Source organism: Coregonus clupeaformis, chromosome 20, assembly GCF_020615455.1.
Source record: "Coregonus clupeaformis isolate EN_2021a chromosome 20, ASM2061545v1, whole genome shotgun sequence".
Lineage (NCBI taxonomy): Eukaryota > Metazoa > Chordata > Actinopteri > Salmoniformes > Salmonidae > Coregonus > Coregonus clupeaformis.
In genome coordinates this window covers 40,305,351-40,328,720 of record NC_059211.1, presented here as the reverse complement: position 1 = coordinate 40,328,720, position 23,370 = coordinate 40,305,351, and the positions used below count along the sequence as shown (strand labels likewise).

At 43.1% G+C, this 23,370-nt stretch overlaps 1 protein-coding gene across 1 annotated transcript in view; it reads right to left on the bottom strand.

Moving 5' to 3' along the window:
• Window positions 1-1,866: 1,866 nt before the first annotated feature.
• acbd6 (acyl-CoA binding domain containing 6) overlaps window positions 1,867-23,370 on the bottom strand; it is a 53,039-nt gene continuing 31,535 nt past the window's right edge. Inside the window, exons 7-8 of the mRNA XM_041839298.2 lie at window positions 3,996-4,026; window positions 1,867-2,222 (exon numbers count right to left, since the gene is read on the bottom strand). Of these exons, the coding sequence (XP_041695232.1) occupies window positions 2,068-2,222; window positions 3,996-4,026 (186 nt within the window). The 3' untranslated portion in view covers window positions 1,867-2,067. The remainder of the gene's footprint in view (window positions 2,223-3,995; window positions 4,027-23,370) is intronic.

The window sequence follows — 23,370 nt, the reverse complement described above, 5'->3', positions numbered from 1 at the left end:
AAATAGATATTTGGTTCAGTCTAAACTTAATCTTGGACATCAAGACAGGATATTTTTCTCCTCAAATTATGGTTTATTTTAATGTTGAGCGATGGCTGCCATGACAGAGTGTAGCTTTAAAGGGGTTTGAGTCACAGAGAGGCCTTTCAATGACAACTTCAAGGTTGTTCTTCTGTTTTAAGTGAAATTAGGTTAGTTTCACTGGGTCATTATAGCTGAAATGAGATAGTTCACATATAATTAGAGAGAGGGAGGGTCGTTAACAGGATATTGGCTTCAGTGCGTGATGAGGTTTTGCATAAGAACATTCTGCTGAGAAGAACCATATAGACACTTGAGTGTCTGTGGAGCAGCTTTGATCACTATCACCTTGAGTAGCAGCAGACGGCAATGCTTGTTAATCATGCACTAAACACACGGCTTTGCAACAAGAGACTTATCGAGTCCTCTTGAAGATATTAGAGGGATGCATTTCAACAGCAGAGCTGAGATTTTGCTTACTGTTGAATTCCAAGCGATACTGTTCTGAGGACTAGCGACTGGATTGTATTAAGCATTGGCCAGTACAACGACATGCCACTGCTTTTAGCCCCCAGACTGGGGAGAGTAAGACAGGGGGAGAAAAGTGCTACAGCTCATCCCTGTAACAAACCTTGGCCATCTGTCACTAATGGTGTTAGAGAACCATAGAGGCGACTTGTAAAAATGCATAAACGTTAAGTAAAGAAGGTTGAGCAATATGGGCTGCGATTTGAGAGGAGGCAGTGTCAAAAGTGAAAAGCTCAGAGAAAATTGAGGCCCATAATGGAAACATAATGGGCTTAGTGTCACAGTTGTGCAGACATGCCCGGGGAGCATGCCGTCACCGACTCCTACCCCAACCCAATTGGGATTTAGGAAATTACTGGAAGATGGGCGAAACAACCTTTTGAAATATACCGACAGAATAATTCCTGGTTGTGTAGGGAATGCATAATCTCTCTCTCAGATACCGCAACAGAGCAGACTGTCTGGGCTGGACCATCTCTGTTCTGTATGCTGGGGCCATGGTGACTGACAGACAGCAGTCAGCCGCAGCAGGACTCTTTTTGGTGACTGTTATTTAATGCCTCATGTTCAGGGAGATTGAAAGAGGGATTACAGCATGTCCCCATTGTTTGTTCAAATGTGCATTAGCTTCTTTATCAAGCTGTGGTTAAGAGCTGAGATTCCAGATTTAGTATTCTCATCAGGTGGGAGGGAGGGGGTGCCAAAGAGACTGCTCTGATCAGAAGAGCTTACGAAAAACTAAAGCAGATTTGGAGGCAGCCCATGTGTTGGCTATTTGGAGAACATCCAAATATATCTTAAGTGACATAATAGAGGGTGTGGGTATGTGGGGTGGGCCAAGGGAGACAGAATGTGCTCAGTGGACAAAGGGTACACTCAAATGAAGAGGCCTGGCCAGGCAATGTGATGTGTGTGCTGCTATGGTTACATTAGTTAGCATAGAATAACTTTGACCTGATGTCCATTACTTACATTTCTCCATGCTCCATCTGAATATAAAATTGCATATTATATGTTTCTTTTTGGACAAATATAGGTTAAATTTGTTTTTTCTTGTCCAGTTTTATATAGGCAAGGACGATACCAACTAAAATGCCAAATAAGCAGTCAGAATAGATAGGTAATAATAGGTAAACTTCTGTAGAAGTTTAATGTTTTTTGACCAATGTACATAAGCTCTCCCAATGTCTTTCATATATAAAAAAAAAATCCGGAAACACAAGACAATCGAAGGTAACACAAAATCCGAAGTGCAAACATGACTGTAGTGTAATCAAAGGAGGTGGTCTGAAAAAGTCAGAGAAAAACAGAAAGAACCTAATTTTGGTAGAACTCGTTTATTTAATAGCAATGATGATGGATGCATTCATTGGAATGGGACATGAGAGATGATGAAGTGGTGGGTTGCACTTTCAGAGTGGGATGACCATTACTGAAAGAGCTGGATGCTAGGTCTAGGGTGGGGTGGGCACGGGCTGGAGGGGAGGAGAGGGAGAGGAGGGGATGGCGAAGCTGGGTCTAGCCCTTGGGGGCGGTGTACTGGCGCAGCAGTGAGGAGATGGCACTGGATTCAGTGACCTCCTCGGGCAGTGAGCCCTCCTGGTCCTTAATGGAAGGGTCTGCCCCAGCCTGTAGAAGCAGCTCCACAATGTCAGCAAACTCACACGCAGACGCTGCAGGACGGAGAGGGGGGGCAGAGTAACAGAAGAGGGAGAGAGCAAAGTGAGAGAGCGCAGGGAGAGAGAACAGAAGGAGAGAGAGGGGGGAGACACAGCAGGGTGAGAGAGAACGAGAGAGGGGAGAGAGAGAGGGGGGAGAGAGAGAGGAAAGAGATATCATTGTGATGCACTTCAGAGGTAAAAGGATCCAGGATTGACTATACAGGTAACATGCCATGAAAGCAGCCATTTCCATATATCATTCTGGGTGGTATGACAAGACAGAACATAGTAAATCTCATTGTTCTGACAGCAACTTGAATATACACTTATCTGTATATATCTTACAGTACCCAAATCACTAATAGAAAAGGATCACCTTTAAATATCTCCAAGGTCACCTGAGGAGACATGATGCACACAACTACGTCTAAACACAGCCTCTAAGCATTGGTGTTTATATTCCTGAAGTTTTTAACCTGAGTGCAGGAGTCAATGAAAAGCTCATATGGAGGCCCATTGACATTGCCCTGAACCTGTGGTTGGCTGAAACACTCAATTTGTGCCCGATTGGCAATTTGTGTCCCACTAAAAGGACTCACAGGCTACGATATGAGGAGAGGGCTTGCATTTTCTTAACTCAGTTAGCGAGTCGCAGCGCTGATGCACCTAGATTCCTCCGTGCTCAGAGTGCTTTTCTCCGCCAGTGTCAATCGCTCTCTCCTCTTAAAGAGAGCCCTCCTGCTCTTGTGTGATGGGCTGATGTCAGCAGGAACGGCTGATTGACAGCAGGCCCTTTTAACCTCCAGCCCAGAGGTGGCTAAAGTGCCGCCCGTTCTCAGCAGGGAGAATAAAAAAAACAGCCTTAGTTATGTCAGGTTCCAGATTTTTCTTCTTCTTCTACATTTTTATTTTTTGGCTGCGTGCGCTGTACGGGGCCTTGGCCTGTAAAATCCTCATCCCCACGGGAGTCGTTGAGAAGGAGAACAATTTATAGTGTGCAGTAAACCCTCAATTAATCATTTGCCAGCCACTGTGGCCCTGTGCAAAGAGAGGTGGAAATGAATTTTCATTCTCTGCTATTTGTCTCCTAGAGTTCATCGCTTATGTTTATTAGATTTTTTTTTAAAGCCCCATCCTCATATCCCTGCCTGGGTCCCCAGTGGCGTGGTGGTCTACTGTACGACAGCCACGTGCCCAGTCCCCACCCTGTAGTCACCCAGCCCAGCCGGGGGCCAGATGGTGTCCCCACACACACCAAGGGCTCAGAGGACATGGGGGCCGCCCATGGGAGGGGGTATTGAGAGTCTGAGGAGCACTGTTGATTTCCTTGGGGAGACCTGGTGATTATTACACACTGCCCCTCCATACGCACAGACACACACACACACATAGACCATAGATTAGACACAAGCACATGAACACACACACATACACACACGAACACACACACACACACACAGAGAGATGGAGAGAGGGAGGGATGAAAGAGACGCTGATGGATGAAAGGCACCTTAGATAGCAACAGCAGTAAAAGAGGGAGAAGAGAGGGGGATGAGAAAGAGGGAGGCAGAGAGGGAGACAGATGCAGGGCCAAGAGAGCAGATGGTGCATGGTTCCCCATCCATCCCCATACAATTGTTCACACTCATAAACAGAGATGCAATTTACAGTACATGTACATACAACCATTCATACACAAACATAGCCTATATACACATATTCACCCAGAAATCTAGATTAAAATCTCTGATATCCGGAAGATTTTGCTTTATGACAACTCCTTACCATAGTGTAGCGCTGTCTGGCCCTCGTCATCCTGTGAAAAGAGAGTGAGAAATGTTAAGAAACCTGAGAAGAGCTGAAGACAAACAGGTCTAACTTGCAGACCCTTAACACAGTAATAGGGACAACAATGTTTCTCATAGAGACAAAAAACATTGCTCTGTTTGTCATAGAACAATGAAAGAACCTTAGTCTTGTCAGTTGTAAAGTTCTTACTTGTGGCTTGCAAACTTTGCAGTTGAGAAAACTGTTATTATTGACTAAATCAAAAACCCAATGATTTCACCATGAAGGGGATTATGTGAAAAGATGAAATATTGATCTCAACCTGAGCGAACAATTAAACCTTTCAACTTGGGAGAGACTCTATAGCAACCTGAGCCAGTGGAACCAATGGCATTAGCCCAGTAGCTACCCCTGAGCCCTGGCTGAGCCCTCCCTGCCACAGGTTAACACACTGTGGCCAATGGACCAGGAAGAGCAGGCAGACCTCCGTGCTCAACAGGCTCTGAGGTAGGGTGACACGGCCAGGGTCGAGGGACAAAGCCTGGTCGTCTCTCGTCATTGTCCTGGGGTGAGAACGTGCTAAATGCATTACCCACAGTGGCCGTCCCGTCACACAATGGTGTTAGTTACAAAGGAGCAATCTGCCCTGAGCACGGCCACCGTTTGGGACAAATTGAAGTGGTATATGTGGTCTGTGAACGGAGCGGGGGCTGATATGAAGAAAGACAATATTTGGGACGGAGGTCAGCGGGGGTGTAAATCCTGTGGACTGTATGTGCAGGCGGCATGAGGCCGGGAGTGAGGGGGTCGGTGTAACACTGACAGTGTATGACACGCATCATCAAGGGGGATTCATCTCTTAATTACCACTCCAGCATGCCTTTTCATCCCATAATGATGACAAACTGCTATACTGTTGTCACCAACTAGCCGCAGGATCAGATGGGAACAATTAGAATACCTGTAGCCACTGAGCTAACTGGCTGTTTCTTTAGTAAGGTCTAAGGCTGTCAAAACCTGACTATCAGCATCCAGCATAGCCGCAGGAACAGCCTTTCTGCTACTTACAAGATAGAATGAATGAAGGGTATAACGCCAATCAGATCATATAAAGCAGCATGAAATATACAGTCAGGTCCAGAATTATTGGCACACTTGATAAAGATGTGCAAAAAAGACTGTAGAAAATAAATAATACAAATACTGAGCTATATTGCATGCAAAAAAAAGGGGAAATTATATTATTTTAACACAATTGCTCAGAGAAATAGATTTTGTTTAACAAGTAATAATAATCAAGAATAAAAAGATAGGGGTCAAAATGATTGGCATCGCTGTTTTCAGTACTCCAGCACCCTACCTTCGCAAGGACAACGACACTGAGCCTTTTTCTAAAATGTTTTATGAGATTGGAGGAAACATTGGGAGTAGGGGCGTAGGAGCTGGGAGGGACATGCCCCCCCCACCAATAAAAAATAATATATTCATACAGTTAGGGCCAAATATATTTGTACCCTTGCACTTTTCTTAAATAATTCCCTATTTCTTCTCAAATAAGTTGAAAAAAAATTAATAATAATTGGTCTCCACACATTGTTATTGGATTTTCAACATTGCAGAAACAATTTTATTTCTGTAAACTTAAGTTTACAATTTTATTTAGAAAATAAAGACAAAATGATTGGCACCCCGGAGCTAGTACTTGGTTGCAAAGCCTTTGGACAAAATAACTGCAGAGTAATGCTTCTTGTAGCCATCGATGAGCTTGCTGCACCTTTCTATTGGCAATTTGTCCGACTTCTCAGCAGGAAACTGCTCTAATTCTTCAATGTTTAAAGGGGTGCCTTCCACCAACTGCTGTTTTCAGATCTCGCCATAGGTTTTTGGATGTAATTCAGATCTGGACTCTTTGGTGACCACTCCAGAACAGTCCAGCATCTCTTCTTGAATCATTCAGGGTGCTTTTTATGTGTGTTTGGGGTCGTTGTCTTGCTGGAAGACCCACAACCTTCAATGGAGACCAAACAAAATGTCACTTAGGGCCCCCAAAAGGCTAGGGCCGGCTCTGACTGCATGTGTGGGTATGGATGTGGGTAAGCAGATGAGTTCAGATTTTTTTGTGGCCCCCACCCCCATCAAAGTTGCCTATCCCTGGTCTAGATGGTCTATTGCATGTGTTAACTTCATGCAGGCGAGATGAAGCTATGAGGATACCCACTGACAGACAGGCAGGCAGAGAGAGAAAGGCAACAAACAAACAGGTAAGATAGTGAGAAGTGCCTCTCCAAGCTCATACACTGATGATCTGCCATAGTGTGAATCAATCTGAATGAGTCTAGAGGGTGAAGTGCGTTAACTTCATGCAAGGGAGAGGCAGCCATGATGATATTTAATCTTAGAGTGGAGATTGATTCATTTCAGTTTGACCTTTCATGCTTACCTTTTAACTGTGTATGTTGCTGTTTATTATTACAGTATAATAACTGTATTATAAGTTGAAAATATGACGTTAAGTTTCAAACCATACAGTATGTAGAGCAGCAGTAGTAAGAACCAGACATAGGGGAAGTGAGAAAAATACTAGGAAATGAATCATACAGAAAGAGTACAAAATGGTTGTTTAACTGAATATATCCACATTAAGTCACACTGGTATTTAGTACAGTATGAATGGCCATGGCCCTTAGACTGATTGGACTGTATCAGTGTAAGTGCCCCTCTGCAAGGCCCCCCTGTAATTTTGCCCATTTGTAAGTTAATATGAGTCTGTATCCTTTTCTCAAAAGTCACAAGAAATGAGCATTTAAAACCTGTTTTTCAAAAAAATATTGGCCAAAGAGCTCTACTTTCATGTCATCTGACTATAGCACCGCCTGGAGTTCAGAAGATTGATCTGGTCTACTCCCAATAATGTTTACATACTGTTTTTACCCACTTCATATGATACTCTATTCTAGTCATGGCTCATCCTATATAGCTACTGGTGTATACACCTTTTCTATTCACATATTGTCCATACTGTCTATACACACCTTTCACATACATATATTTATATTCTGGACTCTGGTCCGGAAGCTAAATTCCTGCAATTCTATCCATTTAGCCATGGGGTTTGTACTGTGTATTTAAATACTGTATTTTATGAAACATCACAGCACAGTTGAAAAATATATGGCAAATAGAAATCAAAACTGGATGGTGTTCAGAGATAGATGGGAGGGGTTGAGGGTAGCTGAAGGATGGGACTGAAAACAAACAAATGATAACTATTGTAAAATATACTGTGTTCGTAAAATGTATATAGTATGTATAAGCTGGAAGTAGAAGTGTTGTTGTCCATTAGTTTACTCCAATTAGGGGAGGGGTGGTAGGATTATTGGAAAATAATAAAGGAATATATATATATATATATATTTTTTTATGGGGGATTGGAAATGATGCAGACAATTACATTGATGGAGGCCACAATATATCTGCAATATTAAAACTGATTTACCCCCTAGAAAAAAATACTGTATTCTCGACATAGACTACATACAAAAGTATGTGGACACCTGCTTGTCGAACATCTCATTCCAAAATCATGGCCATTAATATGGAGTTGGTCCCCCCTTTGCTGCTATAACAGCCTCCACTCTTCTGGGAAGGCTTTCCACTAGATATTGGAACATTGCTGCGGGGACTTTCTTCCATTCAGCCACAAGAGCATTAGTGAGGTCGGGCACTGATATTGGGCGATTAGGCCTGGCTCGCAGTCGGCGTTCCAATTCATCCCAAAGGTGTTCGATGGGGTTGAGGTCAGGGCTCTGTGCAGGCCAGTCAAGTTCTTCCACACCGACCTCGACAAACCATTTCTGTATAAACTCTTGCCACAAAGTTGGAAGTGTTAAGATTTCCCTTCACTGGAACTAAGGCTAGCCCGAACAATGAAAAACAGCCCCAGACCATTATTCCTCCTCCATCAAACTTTACAGTTGGCACTATGCATTCAGGCAGGTACCGTTCTCCTGGCATCCGCCAATCCCAGATTCATCAGTCGGACTGCCAGATGGGAAAGCGTGATTCATCACTCCAGAGAATGCGTTTCCACTGCTCCAGAGTCTAATGGCGGCGAGCTTTACACCACTCCAGCTGACGCTTGGCATTGCACATGGTGATCTTAGGCTTGTGTGCGGCTGCTCGGCCATGGAAACCCATTTCATGAAGCTCCCGACGAACAGTTATTGTGCTGACCTTGCTTCCAGAGGCAGTTTGGAACTCGGTAGTGAGTGTTGCAACCGAGGACAGACAATTTTTACGCGCAACGTGCTTCAGCATTTGGCCGTCCCGTTCTGTGAGCTTGTGTGGCCTACCACTTTGCGGCTGAGCAGTTGTTGCTCCTAGAAGTTTCCACTTCACAATAACAGCACTTACAGTTGACCGGGCAGCTCTAGCAGGGCAGAAATCTTACGAACTGAGTTGTTGGAAAGGTGGCATCCTATGACGGTGCCACGTTGAAAGTCACTGAGCTCTTCAGTACGGGTCATTCTACTGCCAATGTTTGTCTATGGAGATTGCATGGCGGTGTGCTCGATTTTATACACCTGTCAACAACGGGTGTGGCTGAAATAGCCGAATCCACTAATTTGAAGGGGTGTCTACATAGCTCATTCTAATATTTCTACTGCTGTATATATAATTCTCAGTATATCTTGTGTAAATTCTTCCGGTGTATATACACATAGATTGCATTTGGATAACTGTTACAGTACTATTTGGGTTGTTAATTGGATTCGTTCTGACATTTCAAGACTTCCTTTTTATTTTAAGTTTTTATTATTTGAATGTGTTCTCCAATCTCATAAAATATTTTAGGAAAATAGTATTGCTAGAGTATTGAAAACAGGGGTGCCAATAATGTTGACCCCTATCTTTGAGATTTTTTAAAATTACTTTCCGATTTTAGCATACAAAAAACTGTAGCTCAGTATTTGTATAATTTATTTTACATTTACATTTTAGTCATTTAGCAGACGCTCTTATTCAGAGCGACTTACAGTTAGTGAGTGCATACATTTTCATACTGGCCCCCCGTGGGAAACGAACCCACAACCCTGGCATTGCAAGCGCCATGCTCTACCAACTGAGCTACAGTCTTTTTTGCTCATCTTTATCAAGGGTGCCAATATTTCTGGACCTGACTGTATGTCTAAAAAATGTATAGGTTTAAGTACAGGTTCAATTGCGTCCAACATTTAAGTCGGTTCACTCAATATTGACCCTTATGTGAACAGCAACAAACAAAGTGTTTCACTTTCAATATCAGTAAATCCTCTATTTCTTAGCCCTTGGCCCTAGCCATTAACCACTGAACACAACCATTAGTGGAACCAACCCAGTGTCAGACAGAGACCGTTGAACCATCCTAGAGCATGAGGGGGAGATCTCCTACACTGCCTGGTAAAGCCTCTCTCCAAAAGCCCAGAGATCCTATTGTTTACCCTGAGCAGCGCCACTTCAGGGGCCTGCTGATTCCATTAGAGAGGTCAATTCCCCCAAGATGGATAGAATACTGATGCAAATGCCCTCAACCATAAATGGTCGAGAGGGATACAGTATTTTCCTATGGTCTGTCCCTATGGCAATGTTGAGTTTTCAGTACAATGTGAGTGTTAGGTTCACTCAGCTAAAGCTGCAATAAATCATGAATGGGTATTAATGCCACTTGATGTGCAGAGTATTAATATCAAATTCACATAATAAGTACAAATGCCTTTACAACTAATTGGCTGAACAGACAGATGCATATCCGGACAATAAATGCATGTCAGTGCGTAGACGCTGTCACACACACTCACACACTGTAGTTGGTCTATTGCCCTACACAATAGAGGAGTGGCAGATGTTTAGTGCAGAGGCAGTGAGTGGGACCTTGACGCACACAAATACATACAGGAATAATTAAACTGTAAGGGGTTTAGGTCTTAATCTGCTCCCACTAATCTGGTGTTAGTCCTGGACGGCTGGGACAGCACGGTGTGCAGAGACACTCCCAGGGTATGACAGGGAGAACACACGCAAGAGTTGGCTCATACAGTACATGACGCACAACACACACCACAATTAACACAGATGACCAGCGTATAAAATAATACAGAATAACAGCATATAAAAACTAAGATTAACAGCGTATACAAGTATACAACACATGCATGATGAAGTAACCAATGCAAAACTGAACATGTATCATGTAAACCTAAGTTTGTATAAAAAATATATGAACTTAAACAGACTAAAAACCATGTCTGTACATTTCAGTAAAATTATGAAACCAAAAGCACCAGGTTACCTTTGAAGGTAAATACTGTATGTAGCCTATGTGGCAGTGGTATCCAGAGGTAGAACACTTTGCTGCAGGTTGGTGCACTGTGGCTGAATAAATGTATGTTAGGTAAGGTGGGGGCTCTGGTCTTTACTGGGCTCTTTAATGGGCTGCAGTGTGGAGGCTGGCTGGCCCTGTGTGTCTGGGAGCTAGAGGGGGGTCACAGGCCCATCCTCCTATCACCGTTTACTAATGCTCCAAGAGGGGCTTGATGGAATCAGGGGAAATTGGATTGTCTCTCATTTTCTTTGGGAAAAAGGAGGAGACTTCCTAGCTGGAGGTAGCTGTTTTCCATGTAGCCTTCCATCCCATTATGGAAACACATCAGAGCTCTTTACTATTTTTTTTTTTTTAATGTCACCAAAGTTTTCCTTGCATTGAAAAAATACCTAGATGAATGTCAGCATACAGCTCAAAAAAGCAGGGTCTATACAACAGATAGAAGCGGGGGTAATATAATACATACTGGATCTACTGGCACAGAGGGCAATATGATTTGGAGAGGTTCACCATAGAAATGGATTGGTCTATTTGTGTGATGGCAGTACTACCTTTTGCTTACACAAATCTATCATTCCTTTTAGAGATTGAGAGAGGAATGCAACATTATTTGAATAGGTCTGCACAAGTGAATCAAACAACTACAGTCTACATCTTTTTGTCTGGCTGCCTTTTTAGTGTGTCTGTGTGTGTGTGTGTGTGTGTGTGTGTGTGTGTGTGTGTGTGTGTGTGTGTGTGTGTGTGTGTGTGTGTGTATGCTTGTGACTGAGTCTATCAATATGTCCATCTGGGTTTATCTATTTGTTGGTAGCAGCCAAAACTCTGGAGGATGCTCCAATCAGATTACCCTTAGAGGGGAGTGCTGGAATTCCCCTTTCCAGTAGCATGGGGGGAAAGAGTCCGCAGACAGAGAGAGAGAAATAAGACAGATAGACATGAAGACGATAAAGATGATAAAACAGAGAGAAAATACATGGAGAACGTGAGAGAGAGACACGAGATAGGGACGAAAGGGTTACAGAACAAGGTCTTTTCAGTCCACCACAGCAAAGTAGGTTTGTGTGTCTACATGAGTCAGACACATATTCTGTAGAGAAAAAAGCTCTCTCAAATCCACTGCCATCTGTAGAACCTGCTGCAGCATATGAGGCAGCAGGCAGGGCTTGGGTTTGTTCTCTCCATGGCCAGCCACTAAAAGCTTTCTTGTTTTCATACCACAGCAATCCGGCAACGGCATATGGTAGGTGTGCTGAAAGCCATTGTAGGATTTTTATCCTTTAACACCATTCTCTATTGCAGCTAAATCTCACTCTCTCTAACAGGCACCCCCATTCTCTCACCCCCACAACCCCCCCCCCACCCCTCTCTCTTTCTACTCTCCATCTCCCACCCCCTCTCTCTCCCTCCACTGTCCCTGACAGGCACATTAAACAAGTGGGAAAAATGGACATGCAATTATGATTTATGATCAATGCATGCAGCTGCAGCTGACTTTTATAATGACAATGGCGCTGGGGAGAAGGGAGAGAGAGGGGAGAAAGGGTGTCTCCAGGGCCTGCAGTTGGACTTGTGAAGGGAGAATCGATAGAACCCGTGGCCATTCATATGCAGATAGCATTATGATGAGCAGGTGCCATTAATCAGAGTCCCATTAAGACAGAAGAGAACGGGCTGATCCCGTCTCTGACGACCTGCTGCACGATACTGGGTCCTCTATGGTACTGTCTGTTTTCTTTATGGTACTGTATTCCATCAAAGCAGATCACAGGGCACATACAGCGCACCGATAGGCTGAACAGATGTCTCCAGACCAAATACAGACACTACTGTACACGTCCGTTTGGAGTTCAACACAGGAGTGGAGCTCTGCACTGTCATTGCTCTTTCTATGTTTTTATTTTTTTACTTAACCGAATATCCATGATTTTCTTGTAAAAAGACAGCAGCTTTTGTTTGTATGATTGTGTGTATTTGCGTGTCTGTGTCTGTGTATGTGTACAGTGCCTTCAGAAACTATTCACAACCCTTGTCTTTTTCCACATTTTGTTGTGTTACACAGCCTGAATTTAAAATGTAAATGGAGATTGTGTCACCTACACACAGTACCCCATAATGTAAAAGTGGAACAATGTTTTTAGAAATGTTTCAAATTAATAAAAAATGAAAAGCTGAAATGTCTTGACTCAATAAGTATTCAACCCCTTTCTTATGGCAAGCCTAAATAAGTTGCATGGACTCTGTGCAATAATAGTGTTTAACATGATTTTTGAATAATTACCTAATCTCTGTACTTCACACATACAATTATACAGTGCCTTCGGAAAGTATTCAGACCCCTAGATTTTTTCCACAGTGTTACGTTACAGCCTTATTCTAAAATGGATTAAGTAAATAAAACATCTCAGCAATCTACACACAATACCCCATAATGACAAAGCGAAAACAGGTTGTTAGAAATACCTTATTTACATAAGTATTCAGGCCCTTTGCTATGAGACTTGAAATTGAGCTCAGGTGCATCCTGTTTCCATTGATCATCCTTGAGATGTTTCTACAACTTGATTGCAGTCCAACTGTGGTAAATTCAATTGATTGGACATGATTTGGTAAAGCACACACCTGTCTATATAAGGTCCCACAGTTGACAGTGCATGTCAGAGCAAAAACCAAGCCATGAGGTCGAAGGAATTGTCCGTAGAGCTCCGAGACAGGATTGTGTCGAGGCAGAGACCTGGGGAAGGGTAGCAAAACATTTCTGCAGCATTGAAGTTCCCCAAGAACACAGTGGCCTCCATCATTCTTAAATGGAAGAAGTTTGGAACCACCAAGACTCTTCCTAGAGATGGCCACCCGGCCAAACTGAGCAATCGGGGGAGAAGGGCCTTGGGCAGGGAGGTGACCAAGAACCCGATGGTCACTCTGACAGAGCTATAGAGTTCCTCTGTGGAGATGGGAGAACCTTTGAGAAGGACAACCATCTCTGCAGCACTCCACCAATCAGGCCTTTATGGTAGAGCAGCCAGACGGAAGCCACTCCTCAGTAAAAGGCACATAACAGCCCGCTTGGAGTTTGCCAAAAGGCACCTAAAGGACTCTCAGACCATGAGAAACAAGATTCTCTGGTCTGATGAAATCAAGATTGAACTCTTTGGCCTGAATGCCAAGCGTCACATCTAGAAGAAACCTGGCACCATCCCTATGGTGAAGCATGGTGGTGGCAGCATCATGCTGTTGGGATGTTTTTCAGCGGCAGGGACTGGGAGACTGATCAGGATCGAGGCAAAGATGAACGGAGCAAAGTACAGAGAGATCCTTGATGAAAACCTGCTCCAGAGCGCTCAGGACCTCAGACTGGGGCGAAGGTTCACCTTCCAACAGGACAATGACACTAAGCACACAGCCAAGACAATGCAGGAGTGGCTTCGGGACAAGTCTCTGAATGTCCTTGCGTGGCCCAGCCAGAGCCCGGACTTGAACCCGATCGAACATCTCTGGAGAGACCTGAAAATAGCTATGCAGCAACGCTCCCCATTCAACCTGACAGAACTTGAGAGGATATGCAGAGAAGAATGGGAGAAACTCCCCAAATACAGGTGTGCCATGCTTGTAGCGTCATACCCAAGAAGACTCGTGCTGTAATCACTGCCAAAGGTGCTTCCACAAAGTACTGAGTAAAGGGTCTGAATACTTATGTAAATGTAATATTTCAGGGAGTTTTTCCAATGCCTCGCTAAAGATGGGTACCTATTGGTAGATTGGTCAAAATAAAAAAGCAGACATTGAATATCCCTTTGAGCATGGTGAAGTAATTAATTACACATTGGATGGTGTATCAATACACCCAGTCACTTCAAAGATACAGGCGTCCTTCCTAACTCGATTGCCGGAGAGGAAGGAAACCGCTCAGGGATTTCACCATGAGGCCAATGGTGACTTTAAAACAGTTACAGAGTTTAATGGCTGTGATACGAGAAAACTGAGGATGGATCAACAACATTGTAGTTACACCACAATACTAACCTAAATGACAGAGTGAAAAGAAGAAAGCCTGTACAGAATAAAAATATTCCAAAACATGCATCCTGTTTGTAATAAGGCACTAAAATAAAACTGCTAAAAATGTGGCAAAGAAATGTACTTTACGTCCTGAATACAAAGCGTTATGTTTGGGGCAAATCCAACACAACACATCACTGAGTACCACTCTTCATATTTTTAAGCATGGTGGTGGCTGCATCATGTTATGGGTATGCTTGTCATCATCAAGGACTAGGGAGTTTTTTAGGACAAAAATAAACGAAATAGAGCTAAGCATAGGCAATATCCTTCAGACTGCTTTCCAAGAGACACTGGGACATAAATTCCCCTTTCAGCAGGACAAAAATCTAAAACACAAGGCCAAATATACACTGGAGTTGCTTACCAATTCGACATTAAATGTTCCTGAGTGGCCTAGCTACAGTTTTTACTTGAAAATCTATGGCAAGACTTGAAGATGGCTGTCTAATGTTGAAATTTTTTCAAGAATCTAGGTAGTCTGAGAGACTTACCCAGAAATACTCACAGCTGTAATCACTGCCAAAGGCGATTCTGTCATGTATTGACTCAGGGGGTGTGAATACTTATGTAAATGAGATATTTCCGCATTTCACTTTCAATAAATGTGCAAAAATTTATAAAAACAAGTTTTCACGTTCTTATTATTGGCATATTATGTGTAGATGGGTGAGAAAAATATATATTTAATCAATTTTGAAATCAGGTTGCAACAAAATGTGGAATAAGTTAAGGGGTATGAATTATTTCTGATGGCACTGTATGTGTGTGTGCATCTGCCTCTGCATGTGTGTCTGAGGGAGCTGGGAATCCAGTGTTAAAAGGATCAGGAGACAGGGGCACCCCTAATTGAATCTGGGCCACCTCCCTGTGCAGTGAGTGTTAACCTTGCCATTCAGCGTGTGAGCGCTACTATGCTGGTGCAAATTAGCGCTTCCCCAAAGTGTCCTTGAGGTGCCTGTGCCTCCCCTCGCAAATGGCCAAGACCACTCCACGTTGTTAAACTGAGACGTTTGTACCTGTGGCCTTGAGGTCTGATGCTTTTCTCAGCTCCCTAATCAACTGAACGTTTGGAAATGGATCCTTCCAACAATGTCTGCAAGGAACTATTTATAGGGTAACTATTTGTGTTTTGGTATTGAGATTGAGGTTGATTAAAACCATAGACTGGGGTTGATTTCTAAAGGACCACAACCACAGCGTGCACACTGCAAGAATGCACAGCCAAACAGGCTTGTAAATCAATACTTTGTTTACCATGCTTTATTGTCAGAGAATCAATAAGTTATAGCACATTTTTCTCCACGGGTTCTCTGGGATATTGGAGCATGGTAAAGGGAAAAGGAAATCTTCTTTTATATAGCTCTCTCGCTCTCCAATTCTTCCCTTCCTTCTTGTGTATACCGTACTTCTCTTTCTCCCCTGCAACCTCTCTCCCTTTTTCTCTCGGTTTCTCGTCTCTGTCCCTCCACCCCCCCTCCTTCCCCTCCTCTCCCACGGCTCTTGCTTTCTCCCGAGGGACACCTTAGAATCCATTAAGCATTCTAGCAAGGGGGAGAGTGGCAGAGAATTAACATTGGTGAGCTCCTAGTCGAGTGGATCATCAATGATGTTTAAAAATAAATACATAAAATAAATAAATACATAAAAGAGTGTAATATGAAAATCAATGCAGCAGGCATTTGGGAGAGACCCATAAAGCAGTGGTGTGTACTAACTGGACTCTGAAAGGAAAACAGTCACTTTGTTTTCTCTCTCTCCATCAGTATGCAGCGGAGGACAGCTTTAATGCTCAGCGCAATTTATGTGGATGGTTAAAAAATATTGAATAAAATTGTTGAGTGTACAAATTGTGAGAAGCCAATAAGATGGGTAGCTACAACGCTACAAAGAGGGAGTTCTATTTTCTACCTGCAGCAGGAATGAGTCAAGGAGCTATTTCTTTACACAGTGCTTCATACAATAAATCCATTTCTGTGCATTATCCTATTGGGACTTTTAAAATGGTTGTGCGGCCGTTTTACTTTCGTTTAAATGTGCCATATAACCACTGCTAGCAGGTATAAATGTCAAATGTTCTGTATGAGTGGTGTAATTTCACTCTATTTGTCTGTGTGTGGCTGAGCAGAGTGGTTCTTTAGAAGGGTTGTGCTAATGCATATGTCATATAAGACATAATATTGTAATACCCTACACAGAAGTAAACGGTTGCTTATTACAACTCCTATGATTCACCTCTGTTAGCGCCATATGTAAAGATCTGTCAAACTGAGTTTATGTAGACCTCTCCTCTTTTATAAAAAAAAGTACACACAAAAAACATGTGCTTCCACAAAACAGGGCAATTACCTTTGGCCAAGGTAAAGAAAACATATTAAACGCTGGGACGATTAATTTGTTTGTCAATGGCCCTACTAAAAGAGTGGAAACAGGGCTGGCTTTCTTAAACATCTGTACATGGGTGTGTGACCTGTACACAGTAGCTGTGCCATGCAGATGACTTATTCCTGCACATATGAGAACACTGCCATTCTCATGCAGCAGGCAACGACCCTCCCCTCCCCTCTCTCCTTTCCCCCCCTCTTCTCCCCACACACACCGTTATGACAAACTCTGTTAGATATTTGTTATGACTCTGATGACTGAGCCATTTGTTATGGGAGGCCTTGCTGGGAAGGGGGAGGGATACTAACCTGTAATACTACTCCAGCCATAGAATTTCAATCAGCCGCTGTTGCCGTGTGTGTGTGTGTTTTCCTAGTTTAATAACCAAGGCAGTTGACACTGAGGTGGAGGACAGAGATGAGAATGTTCACTGGCCTGTATTGCTCTGATAAAACAGACCCTGGCTTTGGATAGACCAGGAACATGGCTTCAATACCTGACCTAATGTCCATGCTCTACAGCAGGGATCCCCAAATGGCGGCCCGTGTGCCGAATTTGACCCACGGGTGGTTTTATTTGGCCCCCCCTCCATGTTTTCGGAGCATTGTTGGACATAAAAGACTAAAAACATCAGGAAATCAGCTCCACGTAATTTTAATTTGGGTAATCTGTTCCCAAGTATTCCCACACATAATAGAGAGACACGTGATTGTATACAGTCGTGGTCAAAAGTTTTGAGAATGACACAAGTATTGGTCTTCACAAAGTTCGCTGCTTCAGTGTTATGATATGTTTTTGTCAGATGTTACTATGGTATACTGAAGTATAATTACAAGCATTCCATAAGTGTCAAAGGCCTTTATTGACAATTACATTAAGTTTATGCAAAGTGTTGATCCCTCTTTTTCAAGACCTCTGCAATATGCACTGGCATGCTGTCAATTAACTTCTGGGCCACATCCTGACTGATGGCAACCCATTCTTGCATAATCAATGCTTGGAGTTTGTCCGAATTTGTGGGTTTTTGTTTGTCCACCCTCCTCTTGAGAATCGACCACAAGTTCTCAATGGGATTAAGGTCTGGGGAGTTTCCTGGGCATGGACCAAAATGTCGATGTTGTGTTCCCCGAGCCACTTAGTTATCACTTTTGCCTTATGGCAAGGTGCTCCATCATGCTGGAAAAGGCATTGGTCGTCACCAAACTGTTCTTGGATGGATGGGAGAAGTTGCTCTCGGAGGATGTGTTGGTACCATTCTCTATTCATGGCTGTGTTCTTAGGCAAAATTGTGAGTGAGCCCACTCCCTTGGCTGGAAGCAACCCCACACATGAATGGTCTCAGGATGCTTTACTGTTGGCAAGACACAGGACTGATGGTAGCGCTCACCTTGTCTTCTCTGGACAAGGTGTTTTCCGGATGCCCCAAACAATCGGAAAGGGGATTAATCTGAGAAAATGACTTTACCCCAGTCCTCAGCAGTCCAATCCCTGTACCTTTTGCAGAATATCAGTCTGTTCCTGATGTTTTTCCTGGAGAGAAGTGGCTTCTTTGCTGCCCTTCTTGACATCAGGCCATCCTCCAAAAGTCTTCGCCTCACTGTGCGTGCAGATGCACTCACACCTGCCTGCTGTCATTCCTGAGCAAGCTCTGCACTGGTGGTGCCCTGATCCCGCAGCTGAATCAACTTTAGGATACGGTCCTGGCGCTTGCTGGACTTTCTTGGGCGCCCTGACGCCTTCTTCACAACAATTGAACCGCTCTCCTTGAAGTTCTTGATGATCCGATAAATGGTTGATTTAGGTGCAATCTTACTAGCAGCAATATCCTTGCCTGTGAAGACCTTTTCGTGCAAAGCGATGATGACGGCACGTGTTTCCTTGCAGGTAACCATGGTTAACAGAGGAAGAACAATGATTTCAAGCACCACCCTCCTTTTAAAGCTTCCAGTCTGTTATTCTAACTCAATCAGCATGACAGAGTGATCTCCAGCCTTGTCCTCGTCAACACTCTCACCTGTGTTAACGAGAGAATCACTGACATGACGGCAGCTGGTCCTTTTGTGGCAGGGCTGAAATGAAGTGGAAATTGTTTTTTGGGATTAAGTTCATTTTCATTGGAAAGAGGGACTTTGCAATTAATTGCAATTCATCTGATCACTCTTCATGACATTCTGGAGTATATGCAAATTGCCATCATCAAAACTGAGGCAGCAGACTTTGTGAAAATTAGTATTTGTGTCATTCTCAAAACTTTTGACCACGACTGTACAAATGTAAGCAAGGTTTGAAATGATACATCTTTTTTGTCAAATATTACATCTGTTTGGGTTTCTTGCGATCAATTTGCAGTCTACAAATTATTTGTAATTATGTTCCGGCCCCTCAACATCCGCAGCTGAATCTAGTTGATGATCCCTGCTCTACAGTCTAGCTTCCCACAGCTGAGGCCGGGTACAAAGCAGTGATGCATTTCTATTCACAATACATAAAAATATCAAAATTACACTGCATAGCATGGAATTGCCATTAACTAGGACGGTGCAGCAAACATTCAATAAGCCAAAGAGTAAAACACAGCTGACTTACTGGAAGAGAAGAATTGTTCACAGTAAGACTCTGTGAGAATGTCAATATTGTCATCATACAGTACTTAAATCTACAGCCGGAAGGCTTCTGTAAAATAAATAATCCCTATTCTTAAAGCCTTGCATTGAGCTGGATTTACTCTCTTACTGTAAAAAGACCACTAAAATCAGGAACATACAATCAAAGGATACACACAACAAAGCCATATAGACAACGCTATTTCTCAAGTGTGATTCTGACACACATTAGCTATAGCAAAACATGCATCTCTGTCCAGATATTGTCTGAGAATGTTTTGCTTGTCTTCACACAACCCAAGAAACTGCCATGGTCCCTATCTAGCCATATAAACAATCCACTACATTGACACTAAATATGTATACAGGCCAGGGGGCACTTAAGCACTTAGCAAAGATTTCATTTCTCCTCACATCAATATCAAATCAATGTGTTTATAGTCTAAGAGGTCGTACAGAAAAAGAACACTTATGGCATCACAAATCAAACACACACACAGCCCTTGTTGCCGACGTGCACGCTGACCCGCCACTCAGCACTCAATACCAAGTGAGGTAGTAGAGTAGTCTGATGTGAATGTCTATATTTCACAGTAACAACTACCTAAACTAGTCCCCTAGTCTCTCTGCAGTTGCAGCCAACATTGAAGGACAGAACCCCGCTAGGAGATAGGACACCAACATGGAGTCCCCCCTGCCTTTCCTCCATCCCATCTTGCCCCTCTGCCCTGTGGTGCCTCTGTCTGTCCCACATAATGCGTGGCCATGAACTAGTAGTAGCCCAGCCAGATATGTATTACTATTGATCTACCTGGTCCCAGCCAGAGACTTTTGTTCTCTCGGCTCTCGGCTTTGACCTCAATTAAGTTATGAATTTCTATCTGATAGACTGCGAGCGCTTTAGCCCGGCGTGGCCGAGGCCTGGAGTGGATTAATTAGAATTAGCGGTGCTGGGAATCACCCTCTGCGCCTCATGGATCATGTTGTTTTAATACAAAGTAAAGAGCCACACACACAGGCCCCGGCTCAGCCAGCCATGGACACAGGGACAGCCACTGTCACAAAGCACATGCAGAGGACAGGACGAGATTCTGTCATCCAGCCCCACACACAAACTGACTATACAACCTGCCAATATAAATTGCAGATTCCTCCACTTCAACCCACTGTGGTCTTCCTCCTGCTTTGACCCTCCGCCTCTCTCTTCCTCCCTCTACCTTTTTGCCTCCCTTCAAATTGTTTCTATTTGTGATTGTTGCCTGTTGCCTTACCCTCTCGCCCTTTTTCTGAGATTAAATCTGCCCATTTCCAAACCTCCCACATTGTTTACATGTTTCCGATCTGTAATCAGCCTAGCTTAAGTCTTAAATTGTGTTTTTGTTGCTACCTGTAAATCCCTCCACAGACCATTCCCCAGCCGGCCAGCCCCCAGCCAGATTGCTGCTTGTTTGTCTGACACAAAATCCCAACGGGTAGGCCAGGATGTCTTAGCCTTCACCAATGAAAAGGAAAAGGGCTCTTAGGGCCTTAGTTACTTTAGTAAGAGTGGCTATGCACATAGCAGTCAGGGTTTTTCCTGGATTAAAAAGTGACTTAGGTGGTGGGCGTGGCAGGAGGTGTGGCAGGGGCATGGTAATGAGCGTGGTCGGCCCGTCAGCGTGTACAATTATTAGTGAAGATTTTAGAGGCCCCCATCTTGGCGGTGTAGAGAACTGATTGCATTTAAAAGCTAATTTCCTGCAATTCTACAACTTTTGCCATGCTGCTAAGAGAAAACGTTGCAGTTTTAAAGCTAATTTCCTGTGATTATACATATTCTGCCATGGAGATGATTGAAGACTTTCTAGTTTCCTGCAATTCTATGCATTTTGCCATGGCTAATAGTGTGTTCTTTTGGTCAAACATAATAACAAAATGATTACTGCTAAATTCATTGTTTTGGGAATTTTCAATCCTCCCCTGTCCAGATTTTATTTAGGTGATTGTTAGGTCTCAAAGATTATAAAAATATATATACACAGTGCATTCAGAAAGTATTCAGACCCCTTGACTTTGTCCACATTGTTATGTTACAGCCTTATTCTAAAAAGGATTAAATTGGGTTTTTCCCCTCATCAATCTACACACAATACCCCATAATGACAAAGCAAACACAGGTTTTTAGAAAAAGAAAAAAAACTGAAATAACACGTTTATATAAGTATTCAGACCCTTTACTCAATACTTTGTTGAAGCACCTTTGGCAGCGATTACAGCCTCGACTCTTCTTGGGTATGACGCTACAAGCTTGGCACACCTGTATTTGGAGAGTTTCTCCTATTCTTCTCTGCACAGCCTCTCAAGCTCTGTCAGGTTGGATGGGGAGTGTCGCTCCACAGCTATTTTCAGGTCTCTCCAGAGATGTTCGATTGGATTCAAGTCCGGGCTCTAGCTGGGCCACTCAAGGACAATCAGAGACTTGTCCCGAAGCCACTCCTGCATTGTCTTGGCTGTGTGCTTAGGGTCGTTGTCTTGTTGGAAGGTGAACCTTTGCCACAGTCTGAGGTCCTGAGCGCTCTGGAGCAGGTTTTCATCAAGGATGTATTTTACTCCGTTCATCTTTCCCTCGATCCTGACTAGTCTCCCAGTCCCTGCCGCTGAAAAACATCCCCACAGCATGATACTGCCACCACTATGTTTCACCGTAGGGATGGTGCCAGGTTTCCTCTAGACGTGACGCTTGGCATTCAGGCCAAAGAGTTCAATCTTGGTTTCATCAGACCAGATCATCTTTTTCTCATGGTCTGAGAGTCCTTTAGGGGCTTTTTGGCAAACTCCAAGCAGGCTGTCATGTGTCTTTTAATGAGGAGTGGCTTTCGTCTAGCCACCCTACCATAAAGGCCTGATTGGTGGAGTGCTGCAGAGACTGTTGTCCTTCTGGAAGGTTCTCCCACCTCCACAGAGGAACTCTGGAGCTCTGTCAGAGTGACCATCAGGTTCTTGGTCTCCTCCCTGACCAAGGCCCTTCTCCCCCGATTGCTCTGTTTGGCCGGGGGGCCAGTTCTAGGAAGAGTCTTGGTGGTTCCAAACTTCTTCCATTTAAGAATGATGGAGGCCACTGTGTTCTTGGGGACCTTCAATGCTGCAGACATTTTTCGGTACCCTTTAACAGATCTGTGCCTCGACACAATCCTGTCTTGGAGCTCTACGGACAATTCCTTCGACCTCATGGCATGGTTTTTGCTCTGACATGCACTGTCAACTGTGGGACCTTATATAGATAGGTGTGTGCCTTTCCAAATCATAATAATAATATGACGCTTTTATCCAATGCGACTTACAGTCATGCGTGCATACATTTTTTTTGTATTTGTGTCCAATCAATTGAATTTACCACAGGTGGACTCCAAGCTGTAGAAACATCAAGGATAATCAATGGAAACAGGATGCACCTGAGCTTAATTTCGAGTCTCATTGCGAAGGGTCTGAATACGTATGTAAATAAGGTATGTTTTTTTTATTTTTAATACATTTGCAAAACATTCTAAAAACCTGTTTTCGCTTCTTCATTATGGGGTATTGTGTGTAGATTGATGAGGATTTGTATTTATTTAACCCATTTTAGAATAAGGCTGTAACATAACAAAATGTGGAAAAAGTCAAGGGGTCTGAATACCTTCTGAATACCTTTCGCACTTTAGGTCCATTATCTTTTCTACATACTTTGGTTTTAGTCGTTTAATTTCACACAGTGTTTTTCCATCCTGAAAATGAATTAAAAAATAATATATATACATATATATATATATATATATATATATATATATATATATATATATACACATACATATACATACATACATACATACATACATACATACATACATACATACATACATACATACAGTGCCTTCAGAAAGTATTCATACCCCTTGACTTATTGCACATTTTGTTGTGTTACAGCCTGAATTCTCACCCATCTACACAC